This window comes from Sciurus vulgaris (genome assembly GCF_902686455.1).
Source record: "Sciurus vulgaris genome assembly, chromosome: Y".
NCBI lineage: Eukaryota > Metazoa > Chordata > Mammalia > Rodentia > Sciuridae > Sciurus > Sciurus vulgaris.
In genome coordinates, this window is record NC_136481.1 from 326,022 (window position 1) to 346,651 (window position 20,630).

General features: G+C 34.2%; 1 protein-coding gene across 13 annotated transcripts in view; it reads right to left on the reverse strand.

Moving 5' to 3' along the window:
- Positions 1 to 4,567: 4,567 nt before the first annotated feature.
- LOC306652045 (ubiquitin carboxyl-terminal hydrolase 9X-like) overlaps positions 4,568 to 20,630 on the reverse strand; it is a 134,702-nt gene continuing 118,639 nt past the window's right edge. For 12 of the 13 annotated variants that reach the window (XM_079125100.1, XM_079125105.1, XM_079125103.1 and 9 more), the window contains 11 exons: positions 18,836 to 19,586; positions 18,326 to 18,449; positions 17,359 to 17,587; positions 16,723 to 16,852; positions 14,090 to 14,275; positions 13,615 to 13,835; positions 13,444 to 13,532; positions 8,442 to 8,598; positions 7,876 to 8,088; positions 6,991 to 7,086; positions 4,568 to 6,072 (listed from right to left, as the gene is read on the reverse strand). In XM_079125100.1, the coding sequence (XP_078981226.1) occupies positions 5,941 to 6,072; positions 6,991 to 7,086; positions 7,876 to 8,088; positions 8,442 to 8,598; positions 13,444 to 13,532; positions 13,615 to 13,835; positions 14,090 to 14,275; positions 16,723 to 16,852; positions 17,359 to 17,587; positions 18,326 to 18,449; positions 18,836 to 19,586 (2,328 nt within the window). In that variant the 3' untranslated portion in view covers positions 4,568 to 5,940. Of the gene's footprint in view, positions 6,073 to 6,990; positions 7,087 to 7,875; positions 8,089 to 8,441; positions 8,599 to 13,443; positions 13,533 to 13,614; positions 13,836 to 14,089; positions 14,276 to 16,722; positions 16,853 to 17,358; positions 17,588 to 18,325; positions 18,450 to 18,835; positions 19,587 to 20,630 lie in introns of those variants that run through there. The other variant, XM_079125099.1, reaches the window with a different exon arrangement.

Below are 20,630 nucleotides of genomic sequence, written 5' to 3' on the forward strand. Positions count from 1 at the left end.
TATCTCAAAGGAATTTAAAGCAGTATTAAAGAGGTATTTGGGTTTTCTTCCCATTTTTTTTTTATTGGTGCAGCATAAAACGTAGTATTAGAATTCACTATTACATATTCATTCCTGCTGTTTTAGTCAGTTTTTTTTGCTGCTGTGGCTAAAGGTTCTGACCAGAACAACTGTAGAGAAGTTAATTTGAGAGTCTTAGTTCATAGATAGCAGTTTCACAGGGCTTGAGGTTAGGCAAAACATGGAGGTACAGTGTGGCAGAGGTAAGCAGCTCCATCTCCACTTACCAGATAGAAAATATACCCCAAGTCCTGCCTCTAATTCCCACCTCCTCCAACCACACCCTACCACTTCAGATACCACTCAGTTAATCACATCAAAAGTAAAGTGAATGGGTAATAAAATGAAAAAAACATGAAATAGTATGGCCTGGGAGGGAGAGACGAACTTTGAAGATGGCAGCCCCTGTGAAATGCGATCCTCGCATCCCTAATCAAATCCTTTCTAAAGTTGAGCAATAACTCAAGAAACTATATGGGATATGGCTGTGACCCACATACCATACCTTGGGTACTGGTGAGGGGAGAAGGGAGATTAAAAAAAACACAGGTATTAAGATAAAAAGCTGGGATTAGGTGGTGCACTGGGCTCTGATGTAGACACAGCGTCTGAAGAGCTATTTCACCAATTTTATTTATATAGGGTCTCATAGTTAAGAAATTAGTTAAGACTGTAGAGGCATTGTCCTTTGTGCATTAGAAAGTTACAGGGCTAGAAACATTCTTGTTTGCATTACTGTCGCAATATTTGGGGCTTCCTGTGGCATCCAAAGAGTCCATTGTTCAGTCTCTACTAAGCAGGCAGGCTTCAAGGTTATAGTACTGGTCAAACATTACAGTTATCTTGCTATGCTCAGAATTCTCTATCCCTGGGAGCTGGTGTCTGAAATCTAGGTCAAGAAACAAATGGATCTGTGGCTAGGACAGAATCTCCTTTAGAACAGGGTACCACCACGCAACTGTGTCATCTCAACTGGCACCGTTGTACCAAGAATATTCCCAGAGGCACAGCCTCTGTCACAGGGCAGTTTCAAAACCTTTCATTCAGTCACCACTCCCAACAGGATGTTACTGCTGCTTCACTTTTTGGTTCATATGGATGTAATATAGTTAGAAATTCACAAAAGTGGGAGGAGCATAAAATAGGCATTTATGTTACAAGATGGGAAATCATCAAATGGATTAAGGAGTTAAAAAAAAGGCAAACAAAAAGGACTTTGATCCTCTAATATTGAGGGATCCTAAAATAATTCACTCTACTTGCCACAATATGAAGGAGTTTAGAAAGCAGAGGCCTGTAATCCCAAAGAAGGAAGGAGGATACCAAGTCTGAGGCCAGTCTTGGGAATTTAACATGACTCTATCTTAAATAAAAAAACAAACAAAACAAAACAAAACAAAACAACAACAACAACAAAACAACATAAAAAACCCCAAAACAAAACAAAACAAAAAAATGGCTTGGGATGTAGCTTAGTGGTAAAGTGCTCCACAGTTCAATCCCTAGTACCTCATATATATGTAAACAACTAAATAAATGGACAATAAGAAACCTGACTGACTTGTTTGGGTCATGGTCTGACATGTGAATCACTGCTTTGAGTAATTAAAAAAACAAAGGAGGCTACAAGATGCTGATTTTCAGTGATCTTACGAACACTTTTTTTTCTGTTTAAATCTTGGAAATAAGACAACCAGTCTGCCAACAAGTGGGAAGGATCCCAATTCATGCTTACTGTGTTATCACAAACTTTAGTTATAAGTTATTTGGGTTTGACATATATCTTGAATGTAATATACTATTAACCATATACTACGTTAAAGAGCAAGCTAAAACATATCTTTTTTTAAAAATATTTTTTAGTTGTCAATGGAATTTATTCATATGTGGTATTGAGAATCACACTCAATGCCTCACACATACCAGGCAAGCATTCCACCACTAAGCCTCAACCCCAGCACTGACTTAAATATATGATACATAAGACCAAGGATGACTGATAAAACCAGCAAAATCAATTCACCTGCATGAAATTCCACAGGCGTCTACAAATTTCTGGTGTTACTGCTCCCAAGTAAATAGGAAGCTAAATATTTGATTGTTTTGGATTTTGGAGGATTCATATTCCATGTCTAGGAACACTGGGTAGTTTTCTGTAATTCCATTCATAAGAAGACTTATTTGAATAAAGAACTAAACAAAGGTGGGCTGATCTGAACTGCAAATAGTTTTAAGGAGTCATCTCTTAAAAACTTCAGACTTTCTGATTTACACCATGACTTTAGAATTTGTTAATGGTTTGGATATGAGTGTTCCCCCAAATTTCTTGTGTTTATGCAGGAATGTCTGAAGAGGAAATGACTGAATTGTGAAAACTGTAACCTAATCAGTCCATCCTAGTTTGAATGGACCGACTGGGTGTTAACTAGACAGTGTGCTGTCACTGGGGTCCTGGCCCTATGGGAGTACACCTTCCCTATAAGGCCCTTCCACCTTACTTACTAGTTGCCATACCAGGCCCTTCCACCATGGTGTCTTTTCTCACTTTGGGTCCAGATGAATGGGTTGATAACCTATGGATTGAGGTCTCTGCAACTATGAACACCAAGTAAACTTTCCCCCTCCAAGTTGTTCTTATTAGGTATTTTAGTCACAGCAATACCAGCAGCAACAACAATGCACAAGAAGTGCTTGCAACGTATTATAGGCAGGCTGGAATTTAGGATTATAAACGTTACCTAGAAACAGTGATTGGGATTTTGGATAGGAAATTTCAGGGGTCATGATACAAAATATGTTATCTGAAAAATAATTACTAACTTGTCATGGTACTAAGACTACTTCTATAAAGGGAATTTATGCCTACTCAGGACAAAGTAATTCCTTTTTCTTTTTTGTGGTGCTGGGGACTGTACCCAGGGCCTTGTGCTTGCAAGGCAAACACTCTACCAACTGAGATATGTCCCCCCCGCTCGACATGAAGTAATTCTAAAACCTGAAATACCCACAATATCCTGGATGATGTCAGGATGCATTCTTAATACGAAAGAAAAGTGCTTCAGAGAGTTCCAATATAACATGGAAAATTGTTTTATACAGGAAAATGTTATATGAAAAGTGCAAGGAGGTCCTCATGATATTCAAGAACAGGAAGCCTCTTTTTCATAAAAGATTTTGAAAATATCTGAGGGAACTGCTGAATTCCACTGTTTTTCTAATAACAATATTCTATGACCAGTTTTCCATTCAACATCAAAAACCTGTTTGATTTACAGATGGCAGTTTCAAAATGGACAGGTAATGTCCTGGTTAGCAGGTCATCACAGAGACCAGCAATGAACAGAGCATTTAAAGAACAAAAACATAAATCAGCTCTATGTTTGAAATGCATGCTGTTATCTCTGACGTGATGGAAAATTATCATGCAACAATAATTTAGATTAAGTCCCACCTTTTAGCCACCTCCCCCATCCCTGCAATTCATAGGTGATAGTCAATGGCCTAGCCTTTTAGATGGTGGAAAATGGATTTTCAGGGCTGGGGAGATAGCTTAGCTGGTAGAGTGCTAGAGCCTTGAGTTCAATCCCCAGTATTGCCAGAGGGGAAAAAAAAAAAAAAAAAAAAAAAAAGAAGGATCTTCACCTGCAACTCAACCATATGGCAATTTAGGAGTGAAATTAATATAGGACATTTTGATAGCATCAGATCACTCTCCAGGACTGGGAGGTGTCTGGAGCCAGCACATGTACATCACAGTGTATTTGTTTGAATTGGACACATTATGGGCGGACTACAGCAATACAGAGAAGGGCTGAATCTAGATATGTTCCTTTGAATTCTTTGAACCAGATAATATCAAGAACAATCTGTAGTTCCTCCTGTAGTACAGAATAGCGATAAAGGCTGCTAATGATTAGACAGATGGGAAGCATAACTGAATCACAATGAACAAATGTCAGTAATTCTTTCAAGATATAAAGCAACTTTCAAGGTCTGTAAACTTTGTGGAAGATCCTAAAGCTCAAAATACTGTTAGAAGACTGGAATAAAAAATGGTGTACCTCTGAATCAATGCTTATCTTTCTGTAGACTAAGAAATAAACTATTGTTCAACATGTTCTGTCTAATAAATAGGCAGAGATATTGTATGTTATATAGCTACAGAATAACAGAAAATGGGCATTTGAAGTATTGTATAAAATGCTTCATAAACTCATTAATCTGGTCTTAATGGTGACTTTATAAACACAATTACTCATAATAAGAATCAGCTACATAAAAATGTGCCAAGAGTTCAAGATTGGTTATATTAGGAAATTTAAAGAGTATTAATATTTCTTTTTCCAAATCCTGACTAATGGGTCAAGAAACAAATCTTTATATGGATAAAAACTCCATGTGTCTGAAATACTTAATGTTATGCCAAGGCATATAATGTCAAAAATTAATTTTAATGTGCAGGCTTTAAGAAAAACTTGGTAACAAGGAACAAAAACACACCACAGCAGAAAAATTTTAAATTCTATTTGGGAATTCAGCAAAATAATTTCTATAAAACAAAACAGCAAAATACTTAAACAGTTAAGGATGAGCTGTTGTCTGTTTGAAGGAATATTTGGTTTTTAGATAGCTTCCAAAATATTACATACATTCAAAAGCTAGCAATTCTCTTTTAAATATAACATTTAAGAGTTTGCTGGAACTTCTAAACAAAAGTTTACTCTAAAATGGTACCTTAGAATTGTTTTAACTAAAAATTTTATGTCTTAATTAAACCCCATATCTAACAAGAATTTTGGAATGGAAAAAGAATTAGGCCCATCTTGCTTTGAAGTAAAAATTGAGATTGACTGAAAATCAGCCAGGCATTTTGTTATGATGGTACTTCATAGTACTGTGGATTCTGATGATGTAGAGATAACTAGGATCCAGCAGAAACAAATTTTAGAAGCATGGCTTAATAAATTCTACCAAAACCAAAATAAAATGTATAAAATACGGGCTTCTATTATGTTCCATATATTCCAGCATAAAAAATTTGCCTGTTTTCAAATTTTATAGTTCCTATTATTAATACTGTTATTTATTTGACCAAGAAATGCAACATCAAACATTAAATGTAAAGAACATTAATATGTGTAGCTAAAAACTGCTTGTTTGTCCCCTTTCTTCCTGTTTTATATTTATTCTATGTATGAGAAATAAAAGTTTCAATAGAAGTGATTTTGGGACAAATGCTGTCATTCAGGGATTTTTGTCTCCAATGGCATCACAACCTGGTATGAAGCCATGCTAAATGGTATATAGCAAACTATAGTTTAAAATAATTAGCCTAATACCAGAATAAAAAAGGTAATGAAAAATTCTGGAAACAATTTTTCATTTCAACTGGAAGGTCACCTACCAGTCTTACATTCCAGTAATAAAGAACTAACAGGAAATTATTGGTATGATTGATATGAACAGGCTCTCTTACCCTCCCCATCTTTTTTCGTAAAGAACTGATTTAATTCGAGGAAGTAGGAAAAACTGATTGCAGAATGCAGTATACATAACAATAAAAGGAACTTAAGTATTTTTGTATATTTCTGACTCTTCATCAAAAAAGTTTCTTGCTTAATGACTAATACTGATATACTATATACATCTTTTCCATTTACATATTAGAATCAGTCATATATTACAAAACACTATACATGTTCTGTTGTAGGTTCTTACATCTGTCAGCAAATTTCTACAAATGAGACAGTGAATAGAATCTCAATGTCATGGTACTTTGAAACAGTTTTTCTAATTTTAAATATTTAATCAGGCACAGAAAAATTTGGTCAGTAAGCCTGGAGTGCATGATATTAAAGGAGTCAGTAAATTAGCTGCAAATCACTGATCCTTTGTTTGAGGTGAGGATACTTCTTCACTGCCTTCATAATTTTCTTGTATGCGGCCACTTTTCTGAGGGTTGTTCAAGTGATGAGCTGCTGGTCCTGTATATGGTTGTCCATGTACATTATTCTAAGAGAGTAAAAGAGACCTGATGTCAAACTTTCACATATTACAATTAAAATGTTAATAATAGGCTAAAATTGTCTTAGAATTATATTCTTAATTTAAAAAAAAAATTCTCACGAAGTAGTTGTAAAATATATCTTATAAATGGATCCATATATTGTAAAGAACCTAAGTACCATGTGAGAAAATGCATGCATATAAATCTGTAACCCTGTCATAATATTTGATTCTACCTTCCCAGAAACAGTGTACAAGACTCTTCTATTACCACCTGTTATGCTAAAAGGAATGGTTGTCTAAGTGTGGTCCTTGGATCTGCTGCATTGTTTGGAAATTTGTTAAAAATGAAAATCCCTGCTATCTACCATTATTCTACCAAACAAGAAATTTTGGGTTGTGGGACCCAGCAATCTCTGATCTTACCAAATGCCTTTTATTATAATATCCATTAAATTTACTAGCCACTGCCTTTAAAGAACTTTAATGTAGTCACATCTGTAGCTTAATGTTAGGAAAATCTTTCTAAAATGTTCTTCCCCAATTCTCCTTTTCAAGAAAAAATTTCAGGGAATTTTGTCTCCAATGGCATCACAACCTGGTATGAAGCCATGCTAAATGGTATAGCAAACTGGGGATTGAGCCCAGTTTATTATTTTTTATTGATATAAGATGTCACATAATTTTATTAACTACTGCTATCAACATAAGGTTCTGTATACCTAGTTAATAAGGGAAATATAGGAGGTAAGATGAAACATGCTATAATTTGACCACACTTCTGCTATTCTGACCATCTTGGTAAAGTTGTTAATAGTTAAATTACAAATTCCCAGTCAGAGCTCTCACCAATACTTAAGAAAAAAGCAGAACACTCTGTATAAAAAATAAAAACTGGTTTGGGGACAGAAAATTTCATTTTACCTGTTGATACTGAGACCCAGGTGAATGAGGATACAATGTTACATCTTCTGGTGGAGACGACTCATGTTCATCTGGGGCATCTTGGTCATCTGGGTACTAATTTTAAATATTTAAAAGAGATTAAGAATTTGATTATGAAAGTAACTTCAAATATATTTTTAATATCCTTCACTCAAGGACTTAAAACTAAAAAAGCATAAAAACAGGCTGGGGTTGTGGCTTAGTGGTAGAGTGCTTGCCTAACACATGTGAGGCTCTAGGTTCAATCCTCAGCACCACACAAAATAAATAAATGAATAAATAATATAAAGGTATTGTGTCACCTAAAACAAAGCAAAAACAAAAAAACCAAAAAACAGAAACAAAATATGCACTGTATTTAGCACTGTTTTGTTTACTGGATATGTAGATAATATATATCTATAAAGATATATAGGTAATTTATATGTGAGTATATATTTATGTATATATATATATGTATACATACTATATATATATATAAAAAAAATATTATTTTTTGGGGGAATTGGGGATTGAGCCCAGGAGTGCTTAACCACTGAGCCACATCCCCAGCCCTTTTTTAAATTTTCTGAGACTGGGTCTTGCTAAGTTGCTGAGACTAGTCTTGAACTTGCCATCTTCCTGCCTCAGCCTCCCCAGTCACTGGGATTACACGTATGCATCAGTGTGCCCATGATATAATAACTTACACGAGAAAAAAATGTGAATTCTTCCAGATATTATCAAGAATAAATAAAAAAATCAATGCTAACCATTACAGCAAACAAAACCATAATTACCATTCATTAATACATAAATACTATACTGTAAACAACATTTTTCTTCCATTCTATTTCCCTTTTTTTTTTTTTTTTTTTTTTTTACCTCTTCTGGACAGAGTTCACAAGCTTTTGTAAGTGTCATTCTAGCACTATGTGACCTTTCTAAGAAATAACCATTTGATGTCTCATTGCTTTGTACTGGTGGAGACCAATTGTTGTAAGTGAACTGAGGATTGCCAGTATATGGTCTTCTTTCAAGTTCATCTCCAAGCCATTCCACTGCCCAGGTCCACTTTCTTTTAAGGTCTCCATTACCCTTCAAAAGAAAATAAAATTCAACTTGGTAAAAAAATAAAATAATTTTCAAAATCAACTTAAAATGGCAATTCCCAAGTTTTCATAATTATTATCTTTTAAAGTGTGGATTTATCATTATATAAAATTATACAAAAGAACTGTTAGCTAGGCATCATGGTACATGCCTATACTAACAGCATCTTGGGGGGCTGAGGCAGGAGGATTGAGAGTTCAAAGCCAGCCTAGGCTAAAGCGAGATGCTGGCAATTTTGTGAGACCCTGTCTCTAAATAAGTACAAAATAGGGCTGGGGATGTGGCTCTGAATTCAATCCCCCATACCACTTTACACCAAAAAAAAGAAGAATTCTTACCTGTAAAATTTGGTAAGCAACAGGACAATTGTTAAAGAGAGCTACCATACATTTTATACACTGATATGCTCTTTTTTGATAGTGATTCTTAGAGCGCTGGATTGTATCGAACAGCCCATCACGGTCATCTGGAATTCCTTTAAGTGCATTGTGAATTCTATAAAGAATCAGATAAAAATAAAATTTGATGCTTTCTAACCACTCTTCAGCACATGTTTTTGATGTAATTTCATTTAACAGAGGAGGAAAAATGTGATTAAATAGTTTTGCCAAACATTATAGAATTACAAAGTTGGGGATCTGGTTCAACTCTAACTTAAGGAGCAGGAGGCAAATTATATGTTATATTACACTTTTTTTTCCCCAGGACTACTAATTGAATACAGTTCCTAGCTCTTTGTTATACTAAATGTAAATGTATTACTGAGTGAATTAAGGACAAGTCTACTATTTTTATGAATTAACATTTCTTTAAGAATACTTTAGAATAACTGACTTCTAGCTGGCTCATTTTTGTAAGACAATATTTCAGAAAGTAAAATTAGGATCTACACTGAAAAAGTGCAATAATTTGGTACAAAACTAATCGTGAATATATTATAATGGGTAAATCAAATTCTTTTTCCACTGGTAATCACAATTTCATTTACTAATGATCAGTTATTTCATTATATCATTATATGCCAGTAAAAGAAAAAAATTTTCTTTTTTTGCTAAGCTATGCACAGTCTTGTTTGGATACTTAAATTCTGAAAGTTTTATCATTTCTTTAATACAAAAAAGTAACACATTTTAAAACCAGGCACAGAGGAGCATGCCCGGAAAATTCCAGGTTAGTTGAGGCAGGAGGATTCCAGGTTGTAGCCCAGCCTTGATAACTTAATTAGATCCTGTCTCAAAAAAATAAAAAGGCTATAAATACAGTTTAGGGGTAGAGTTCACCTGGGTTAAATCCCTACTACCACAAAACATCCCCAAAACTGGAAACAGGTTCCTTGAGATACTTGTAGTATATATTCTATTTTATTTTTTGGTTTTAGGTTTTAATGAAGTGATATTCAATACTTTTGTCAAATACTTGCTTTCTTTTTTGGTACTTGGGATTGAACCCAAGGGCACTTCACTGAGCCATATCTCCAGTCCTTTTTTAGTACATTAATTAGAGACAGGTTCTCGCTGGGTTGGTTAGGGTGTCTCTAAGTTGCTGAGGCTGGCCTTGAATTTGCAATCCTCCTGCCTCAGCCTCCGTAGCTGCTAGCTAGGATCACAGGTATGAGCTACCTCGCCCAGAAAATATTTTCATGTACAAATTTTGTTTTTAGTTGTAGATGTACACAATACCTTCATTTTGTTAATTTATTTTTATGCGGTGCTGAGGATTAAACCTAGTGCCTCAGCACAGCGTGCTACCACTGAGCTACAACCGCAGCCTTATGTGCAATTTTGATCAATACTGTCTTTGCTTGTCTTACTGACATAGAATATGATTTGTAACACCTCTTTGAATAGTTAACTAAATAAAATATTCTTTATGCATAAAAGTTGAAGCAATACTTCACTCATTTTCTACTAATGTTGAAGATGAAAGTTTACTATTTTCCACAATAATTTAGTTTTCATTTATTTTATTTACTTATTAAATTTTTGGTATTGGGAATTGAACCAAGAGGTGTTTAACCACATTTCCAGTCCCTATATTTTGAGACAGAGTCTCACTATGTTGCTAAACTTGGGCTTGAACTTGGGATTCTTCTACTTTAACCTTCAAAAATGCTGGGACTGAAGGCATGCATCACTGTGCCTGGCTTAGTTCAGTATTCTTATTTTACTACTACCATTTCTTTGGGTAAAATGGAAAGCTAGGATGTGATTAAAGCAAATATTAGAAGTCATGTAGGAAATAATATATTCTGGTAAGTTCTGATAAATTCAAACAAAAAACAAAACAAAAAACCCCAGTAAGTTTACAGATGATAGTATCTTATATTCAGAATATCCAAAAAGCTCTACCGGACTGCCACAGCTAATAAATGAATCATCAAAAGTAGTAAGTTCCAAAATCAACATACAAAAATTATTAGCTTTCTTATATACCAGCAATGACTCTGTTGAGAAAGAAATCAGGAAATCATCCCATTCACAATAGTTTCAAACAGAACAAAACAAAACAAAACAAAACCCCATAAAATCCCCTATACTCCCAAAACAAAACCCGTCAAAACCCAGAACCAAACCCAAACACAAAATTTAGGAACAAATCTAACCAAAGAGATGAAAGACCTCTCCAATAAAATTTTTAGAATATTGATGGAGGAGAGACTCAAGAAGATGGAAGGACCTCTCTCGTTCATGGATTGGCAGAATATGGGTAAAATGGCCATATTACCAACGCCAATATACTGATCAAGTGCAATCTGCATCAAAATATCAATTATATCCCTCACAGAACTACGGGAAAAAAATAAAGCCCTAAAATTCATTTGGAAGAATAAAAGACCCAGAAGAATCAAAACAATTCTAAGTTGAAAAAATTGTGGAGGAAACACAATAGCTGACTTCAAATTATAGTACAGAACTATATAGTAATAAAAAACTGCATGATACTAACATAAAAACAGACAAATAGACCCATGGTACAGAATAGCAGACAGACACAAACTCACTCAGATATAGTCATCAGATCCTTCACAAATTTCCAAAATCAAACATTAAAGAAAAGACAGATTTTTAAACAAAAATGCTGGGAAAATCGATTACGCACATGTAGAAGAATAAGACTATACTCTGTGCTTTTAACCTGCACACAAATCAACTAAAAATGGATCAAAGATGTAGAAATTAGACCAGATACTATACAGTTCCAAGAAGAAATGTCTCAACAGGTCAGTTGCAACAGCAGAATGAAACCGTAATAAATGCTGGAGAGGATGTGGAGAAAAAGAAATACTTTCACACTTCGCTAGGATTATAAATTAGTACCACCACTATGGAAATCAGTATGGAGGTTACTCAAAAGAATAGCCATGTAACTACCATGTGACTCCGACACATCACTTCTAAGTATTATCCTGAAGAATTTTTACAGTTTTCTTATCCAGTGATACATGCACACCCATCTATAGCAGCATGAGTCACCATAGCCAAACTACAGAAACAGGCAATGTGTCCATCAACAGATGAATGGATTAAGAAAATGTGGTATATACAAATATGGAGTTTGATTCCGTTTTAAAGAAAAATGAAATCATGTTATTTGCAAGAAAATAGATTATACTTGAGACCATTATGTTAAGTGAAACGATCATACTTAGAAGGTCAAGGGCTATATATTTTCTCTCATATGCAAAAATGAAAGAGAAAAAAGCAAAAGAAATGTGGCAGGCAATCCCAAGAAAAATCAAAGGGAGACAAGTTGAGGAAAGAGACCAGGCAGTGGAAGGAGGGAAGGGAAAAGGGAAATACTGGGGAATGATACTGGCCAAATTTTTATATTGTATGAATATGTAATAACAAATCTGACTATTATGTACAACTATAATGTATCATTAAAAAATGTGGAAAAACCCCCCAAAAGTAAAAATTAGATCCCATTAAACCAACTCCAGGGCTGGGGAGGTAGCTCAGCTGGTAGAGTGCTTGCCTCGCAAGCACAAGGCCGAGTTCAATCCCCAGTACCGCAAAAAAAAAACCAAAAAAACAAAAAACAAAAAAAACAACTCCTTCATTCATTCACTTACTGATTATTTTTTGGTATTGGAGATTGTGCTACTGAGTTATGTTCCCAGCCCTTTCCATTTTTGATTTTCAGATACGGTCTCACAGAGTTGCTTAGGATCTCACCAAATTCCCCAGGATGGCCTTGAACTTGTGATCCTATCTTAGTCTCCTTAGTTTCTAGGATTGAAGGCATGTGCTACCGTGCCTGGCAAAACAAATTCTCAAACACTAATTTTTAAAATACCACTTGAAATTAGTGACTGAAATATGTGCTGAAAAACTAACAACAGGTTTGAACTTTTAATATTTTTGGGTCATAGCAACTGGATTTTGCTAATATAATTTTATTTATTTTTTTAATTTTAATTTTTTGTTCATTAAAGAAATTTTTTAGTTGTCAATGGACCTTTTATTTATTTATATGTGGTGCTAAGTATTAAACCCAGGGACTTGTACATGCCAGGCAAGCGTACCACCACTGAGCCACAACTCCAGTCCCCTCATTAATTCATTCTTAATTGATGATTTATTAAATCCAGTCAGTCCTATACACAGGAAAGGAACCATAGTTTGCAAAATGTAGGAAGAATATGGAGGCAAAGACTTCAGACCTCTGATCTGAAGGCATGAGCCTATTGAAATAAGTGGATTGTCTGGGTGGTATGAACCAAATGACTGGTGCAGGAGCCAAGGACATAGCTCTAACACCCCTTATTTTATGTATAAAACATTATTTCTAGCCTTATTCCTTACTAACAAAGCCTTTATTGTAGATTTATTTTTAAAAAATGTTTTAGTTTACATGACAGCAGAATGCATTTATGCACTTTAATATATCATACATAAATGGGGTATAATTTCTCATTTTTCTGATTGTACATGTATGTTGTAGAATCACATCTTAAAATGAATTCATCTGTTTAAAAGAAAAAAAATTGTATTAAGTAGGACACTAAGCATTAAAATAAACCAATAAAGCTGGGACAGGGGTACATGCCTGTAATTCTAGCTACTCAGCAGGCTAAGGCAGAAGGATTCCAAGTTCAAGGTCAGTTTGAGCAATCTAACAAAACTCAGTTTCAAATCTTGGTAAAATAAAGGAAGGATTGGGGATCTTGTTTCAGGGGTATAGCACTTGCTGAACAGAAACAAGGATCTGAGTTCAACACCCATTTGAAAGACATTAAATGAGCTCCAAAAAGTAAAAATATATTTGACAACTGGCAGCTGCAATTATTTCTAGAACTTGGGAGATGATAATTATGCTGGTAGCAAGAGTATCCACCTGTGAGTCTGCCAGGAGTCCTCAATCAGTAAAATCTGCAAAAGTAGATCCAAATATGGCCGAAGTTCATATGTATATGAATATGCAACCTAAAAATAGGTAAAATATAGTAAATATAAATACTTAAAAGAATATGAATAAATTACAAATGAAAGTTTATTCTTCTTTAACCTGCCAGAGAAGTTCACTCAGGACAGTAGATGAGAACTGAGGATTCTCCCAGGAGCAGAACCGAAGTAATCTGATGGTCTCTTCTGAGTTACTGCAGTCTTCAATAATTTTCTTCACATAACTTATTCTCATAAATAAAATATCTGCCACATTCTGCTGAATTGGCATTATGGGTTGTGATAAATTAGGGTCTCCAAAAGGATTGGGAAGGGGGGGATTACCTAGAAAAAATATGACATTAATGAAAAGCCAACAGACTTGTTCACAAAGTTAAAATACTAAATTTATTATTTTAAAGAAATAAATCTGATTTTTAAGTCTCCTAAGCATAGTAAAAACTCTCAAGACTAGATATTACAAGATAATAAAAGGCAAAAATGTAAAAAATTAATCTTCAGATTTATTTTCAACCAAGAACTATTCATAACTAGCATTATTTAAAAACTACTATAAAGAATGGAACATTGTCCTTTACCATTAATTGAAGACTGGGTTCTTGATGAAACACTGCAACAGCGTATCAGCTGAGATACTACTGAGTATAACTTGCCTAATTCAGCATACTGGTATTTGATTGGAGGACCTGGTCCTTCATCTAAAGACACAAGCATAAAGGTGGCAGGTACATTCAATTTCAGAAGCTGTGTCTTTTCTGCAATTCCTATTAAAAAAAGGCAAAGTGTAAGAAAACAATTAGGATATATATAGTGTAGTGCTGTGGTAATTATCACAGTTTCTAATTTTTATGACTACAACTTATATTCTATTTAGAATACAGACAATATAGGAAGAATGCAGAAAGAACAGAAAATACATTGATTTAGTTTATTAAGATTAAATATTATTACTGTGAAATAATCACAGCTCTGGCATTCCAATTATGGTCCTCAGGACAATGTACGCTTTCTAGGAGAGGTTAGAATGGTCTAGCCTAAGAAAAGCCAGAAACTAAGTTTAAAGAGTCATACCAATTCTTTTAGTAATTACCAGTCTGTTTATCCCTGTCTAGGCTAAGTGCTTGGAGTGAAAATGCCTATATATTTGTTGTTTCCACATTCCTTCCTTCCTTTTTTTTTGGCAGTGCTGAGGATTGAACCCAGGGCCTTGTGCTTATGAGGCAAGCACTCTACCAACTGAGCTCTCTCTCTAGTCCCTTCTTACTGTCTAATATATAATGTCCATTTAGTTTTTATCTTAATCTTGTCCTGAAGCTAAAGAAGAATTCTCAAATATTTATATCCCCCTTCATAACACTACTTTTCCTTGATATATTTTCTCCATATTTTCTTTCTTCTTTCCTTTCCAATTTTTAAATTAACAGTGAGAGACAGACATCAATACCCTATGTACATGTAGGATTACATGAATGGTTTGAATCTACATCGTGTACAACCACAGAAATGAAATGATGTACTCCATTTGTGTATAATGAATCAAAATGCAGACTGTAAAAAAAAAAAAAAAGAAAAAAAAAGTCTATATCTGACTGAAATCATGTGAGACTTGTGTCTCTGGGTCTGGTTAGTTTCATATAACACAATATTCTCAATTTTTACCCATATCGTTACAAATGATGATTTTATTCTGCTTTTTAGAGGCTTCATTCCACTGTTTACATATTTGTGATTATGCACTACACTGTACATAATGTGCACTGACAGACTTAGTTTGCTTCTATGTCTTTGTCAATATGAATAGTACTTTAAGGCATTTGCAGATTCTTTTTGACACATTCATACATTCATTTCTTTTTATTTGGACCTAAACAGCAGCAGGATTACAGGATCACAGTTGGTAGGCAGGTGGACTAATAGCTAACTGGACCATAGAGGTAACTGTATTGTTTTCATATGTACTATTAATGAAATTTGCTTTAACATTGAGTTACATTTTTTGAGGACCCTCCAAACTATTTACCATATGGGTTTACCAATTTTTGAATTTTTTTCATAGAATTGGCACTGTAATTCATTTTTTGATAAAATAAGATCTGAATTGAAATAGGTTATTAAAGAACATACCATCCTTACTGTTAATGTGGATATTCATTATTTATCACAGAAATATTAATATATTTGACCACAGGGTACTGTCTGAGACCTTATGGGGAATGTTATACAACATACTACAAATATGCTACCTTCACTTTTGTCAAACCAGGACACAAAATCCTAAAATGTGTTTGGCCCTATGCACTTAAAATAAAGATATAAAAGTATTTCTGGCAGGGGAAACTACAATTAGATTTTACTATTGACCAATGATGTGTGCCCTATGAACAAGAAATATTTAAAATGAGAACTATACAAAATAAAAGTTTTTCGGTGCTTACCCTGGGTAATTTTACATATAAAATAAAGACATCAAGATAAAGTCTTTATGCATGATTGATTGTATGATAGGTACCAACACCCCAGTACTGAAGAGTGAACCCAGAGGAGCTTTACCACCATGTGACACTCCTAGGCCTTCACAAATTTTGTTTGGACACACGATCTTTCCAAGTTGCCTAGGGTGGCCTTCAACTTGGGATTCTCCTGCTCTAGCCTACGGGCTGCTAAGGTAATAGACATTAGTCAAAGTGCTTGGCTCACTTCCTCAAGAATTCTAAACTTGACAAGTGCACAACTATTTGGGATGCTTGTAGAAAATAGTGATATCAAATCTCTAAATTCTCAGTTGGTGTGGGATGTGGCCTGGGCAATCAAATATTTTTCAAAAAGCAGCATAAAGAGATATCAACATGAATCAGACAGAATCCGACTTTAAATACTGTTAAAGGAAAAAGAGTCAAGTGCATGAGGTACTTTTTAATAGAAATGATAAATGCCATTTAAAAAGTTATACACAGCTAAAGTTGTAGCTCAGTGGTAGAGTGCTTGCCTAGCATGTGTGAAGCACTAGATTCTATTTTCAGCACTGCATATAGAAAATAAATAAATAAAGGTCTATGGAAAACTAAAAAAAAATTAAAATGTAAAACTTGCAGTGAGTTTATAAAGAATATCACCACACTCAGGATAAATGCCATCTCATCATTTGATAAAAATCTTTTCTTCATTTAGTATGTAAATATAATACAAATTGGAAGTTAAGAAAAATTCTTACCTAAATTGGCATACATTACAAACAAATTGAAATATTGTTGTAAATGACGTCCATATTCTGAAACTTCCCTTCTCAGGAGATTTAATACTGCTTTTAGTAAGTGGTCACTCAAGCTTAAGTTATCACATGTCTGTGAATGATAAACTATCAGTTATTTATATTTACAACAGCATATAATTTTTTTTCCTTCATAAAAAGAGACATATTCATAAGTATGGTAAAAGTTTCATACTGGAAATTATTAAATATAATTGCTCTGAGAAAAAGAACTGCAGTAAAGTCACTCATTATAGATCCTTTTAGTGTTGAAACCATAAAAAAAGCATATTGTAATTTTTATATTTAAGTTACTTAAAATGTTCAAATTGTTATCATAAATCAAGCATACAGAATCTTAAGATTTGCTAAATAACTAAGTGACTGATCAGAAATTTCTCTGATTTTGGATTAATGCCTAATAATCACTATTTCATTATCATGAAATAATTTTTAGGACCCAAAATATCATAACATTTATGTGTAGATAATTTCTTCATGGTAAATATGTCATAGAAATGCACATACATGTACTGATTTACACTTGCAGAAAGAACTGCTTTCAAGTATTTAATTACTAGAAAGAAGCTACACAGTTACCTGACTACAAGGTGGTCCGGGGGATGCAAAAGGTGAAGGAGAAGACCCATCTTCCAAGGAAAAATGTGCAATAAATACTATGAGTTTTGCAAACACACCCCTCACTTCTGCACTAGGGCACTCCAGAAGGTATTCAGAGAAACGATTCGATACATTAAAAAGAACATTATGAGCAAACCAAAAACGTACATTCTTGCTGTGACGGAGGAGAATGCACAAAGCATCATACCTAAAACAGATGTATTAATATGCTTAGTTTGGTTGCTAAAGGAAAGAGAAAGATGATCAAAAATGTTCTCTACAATTAATGGTTGTGATTGGTTACAGTATAAATACAACACTGATAAAACCAGATGACTATATAGGTCCATCCAGTTATAAAACAAATTCAGAAGTCTCTGGGTTCTGGGGATTGAATTCAGGGGCACTCAACCATTGAGTCACATTTTTAACCCTATTTTGTATTTTATTTAGAGACAAGGTCTCGCTGAATTGATTAGCATCATGTCAATGCTAAGGATGGCTCTGAAACTTTCAATACTCCTGCCTCAGTCTCCCCTGAGCCACTGTGCCTGGCCTTCTGCAAATATTTTTTAATATTAATACTGCTAAAAGAGTCGTTAAATCCAGGAGCTATAACATAATCTCCTCTACATACTGTTAAAAATTAGCAACAACTGAAGAATACAGTCATTTAAACACTTACCTTATTAATCCTAACCAAGACTTCTACTAGTAAAGATAAAGCTTAGTATTTTCACAATGAACAATACTAAAGATCTAAAACAAATTAACAAAAAGAAACCACATTTTCAATAATATAGGTCATATTTAGAGTAGGTATTTTTAATAAGATTTTTTTCAGCATCACTATATCTGAATCAATAGTTTCATGGTTAGGAAAAAAAATAAATCAGCATAACAAAGGAACTCAAGTACAATATGAATAAAATCCAAAACCATGTACCAGTCACTAGCAGGGCCACGAACTATTTTCTTGGTATGAAATCCAGTGGTGAAGAGGAATCTAGCAGCAAGCTGAATGCTAATCATAGTTATCTCTTCGGCTTCAGGCAACAAGTGATCTTGTCCTTTAAATAAACAGGGCATATGCAATTAAATACATTTTATTTTCAGGTTCCAGGAGTAATGCTTAGTGATTCTTTTAATACCTCACTAAAACATGTTTTTAAACCAGAGTCAAAATAATTGTTTCAGTGAACAAAAGTACTATTTTTTTTTCCAACATGAAGTCTCACTTTTCAAAGGTAAGGTATTTTAAGGTTTTTATTTTAAAACAGCTAGAACGGAAAATGCTGACATGTTCAAATAAATTAAGATCAATAGGTATATGAGGGGGGAAAAAGGAGAGAGAACAAAACTGAAGAAAATATTTAAACAGGTTGATGTCTGATAAGAAATTCTAAAAATGAGTTAAAATTATTTTTTAATAAGAAGCTGATTTCAAGAAACTTACCTGGAGCAGGATTTAAGTAAATAGCATTACAGGTAAGCAGTTTTTTTACAAACTGAAAATATTCTAAACTATACTGCATCCGGTTATGCATGAACTGGACATTTTGTTTCCATACGCTTCTCTCAATAGCTGGTGACATAACAATCTGATGGGATCTTGTGACAGTTAACTCTGAGATATATCTTATCATTTTATCATCTTCATCAACTGTGTCCAGTCGCTCATAAAAAAGTATGTAAGCATTCCACCACCGTTTCTGCCGCCTGTATGACATACGCTTCATCATATGATCAAATACTTCTCCCATATATTCTCCACCAAAACACTGATTTTTCATTTCTTCATCATCATCCATTTTACATTCTGTCACATCTCCATCATCAAATTTATACCAGTGATCTCTCTCACCATTTTTGCCATTCCTTTGAATGATATAAGAATAATAATGGCCACCACTTGCTTGACCGCTGTGTACAAGCACACCTACAAGTCTATATTTTGTGTTTCTTGCAATCTCACTTTCAGACTGCTCCTTCTGTTCAATCAACTGACTGTCTGAGTTTATATTATCTTCTTCCAGCTTTGCAACACCTGCTACTGTGTAAGGATCCATATCTAGTTCTCGTGGAAATTCAAAATAATCATTGAATTTGATTGCACATTCTCTCTCCCAATCATAGTCAAACCGTTTCAGTTGGATAGCAAGAACAGGAGGCAATTTTTTGATTAGCAAGCGTTTTACTGTATCAACCTGCAATTAGTAGACAATATAAAAATAAATGCACATTTTCTTATGACCCAAATAACACAAAATATTACTAAAAACTTTGCTTAAAAATAGCTGAATAAATGATAAAGAATGTAATCAGGGTTTTTACAGAATAATTTTTAAATAATGTTTATTATGGGGAGCCACCATATCTAGCAGAATCAGATGGGCTGAACTATGGGATAAAGACGTATGACTCCCAGGAACTGGTAGTCATGAGACAGTTCCAGACCCCATAGAGTAGGTGGCCCTATATGGAATGGCTCACCCTTTGAGGATGTGCTAATTCCCTAAGCAAATGGTTTCCCTAACTCAGTCCATCCTGTTCTTCACAGAAGAAGCCTCTCCTGGTCCAGGCCCCTTTACCTGTGTGAGTATAAATATGTAAATAGTCTTTCAGTTCTTACAAATTGCAAAAGTTAGTAAATACATTTGGCTACCTGGTTCTACGTTGCCACTGTCCTCTAATGATTACTTTTATGATAATTTTATGATAATGAATAGCATCTGCTGTAAAGTAATGAAAAGAGCCAAGGCTTATGGTGGTATATGTCATGTAATACACAGCTATTTGGGTATTAATAGTTTTAATTCTTATTAGCCTTTGAAAAATGTACTACTTGTATCATTACTTTAAAGGACACAGATTAAGCCAGGTTCAGTGGCACATGCTGGTTAAACCCAGTGAATTGGCTGAGACGGTAGGATCCCAAATTTGAGGCTAGGCTCAGCAAACTTCCAGGCACTCAGCAATTTAATGAGATCCTGTCTCAAAATAAAAACCAAACAGGGCTGGGGACACAGTTCAGTATAAAGTGCCTCTGGATTAAATCCCTAGTACACCAAGAAAAAGAAGAGGAAAAAAAAAAAAAAAAAAAAAAAAAAGAAAAAAGAAAAAAAGAAAAAGATGCATATTAAGGATGGCAAAAAAAATAAGAAGGAACTGTCCAAGTGTCAGAATCGTGGATATAGCAGGCAATATGGTTTTATAGAATACAACCTAATTAGTGTCTAAGGTTAAAAGAA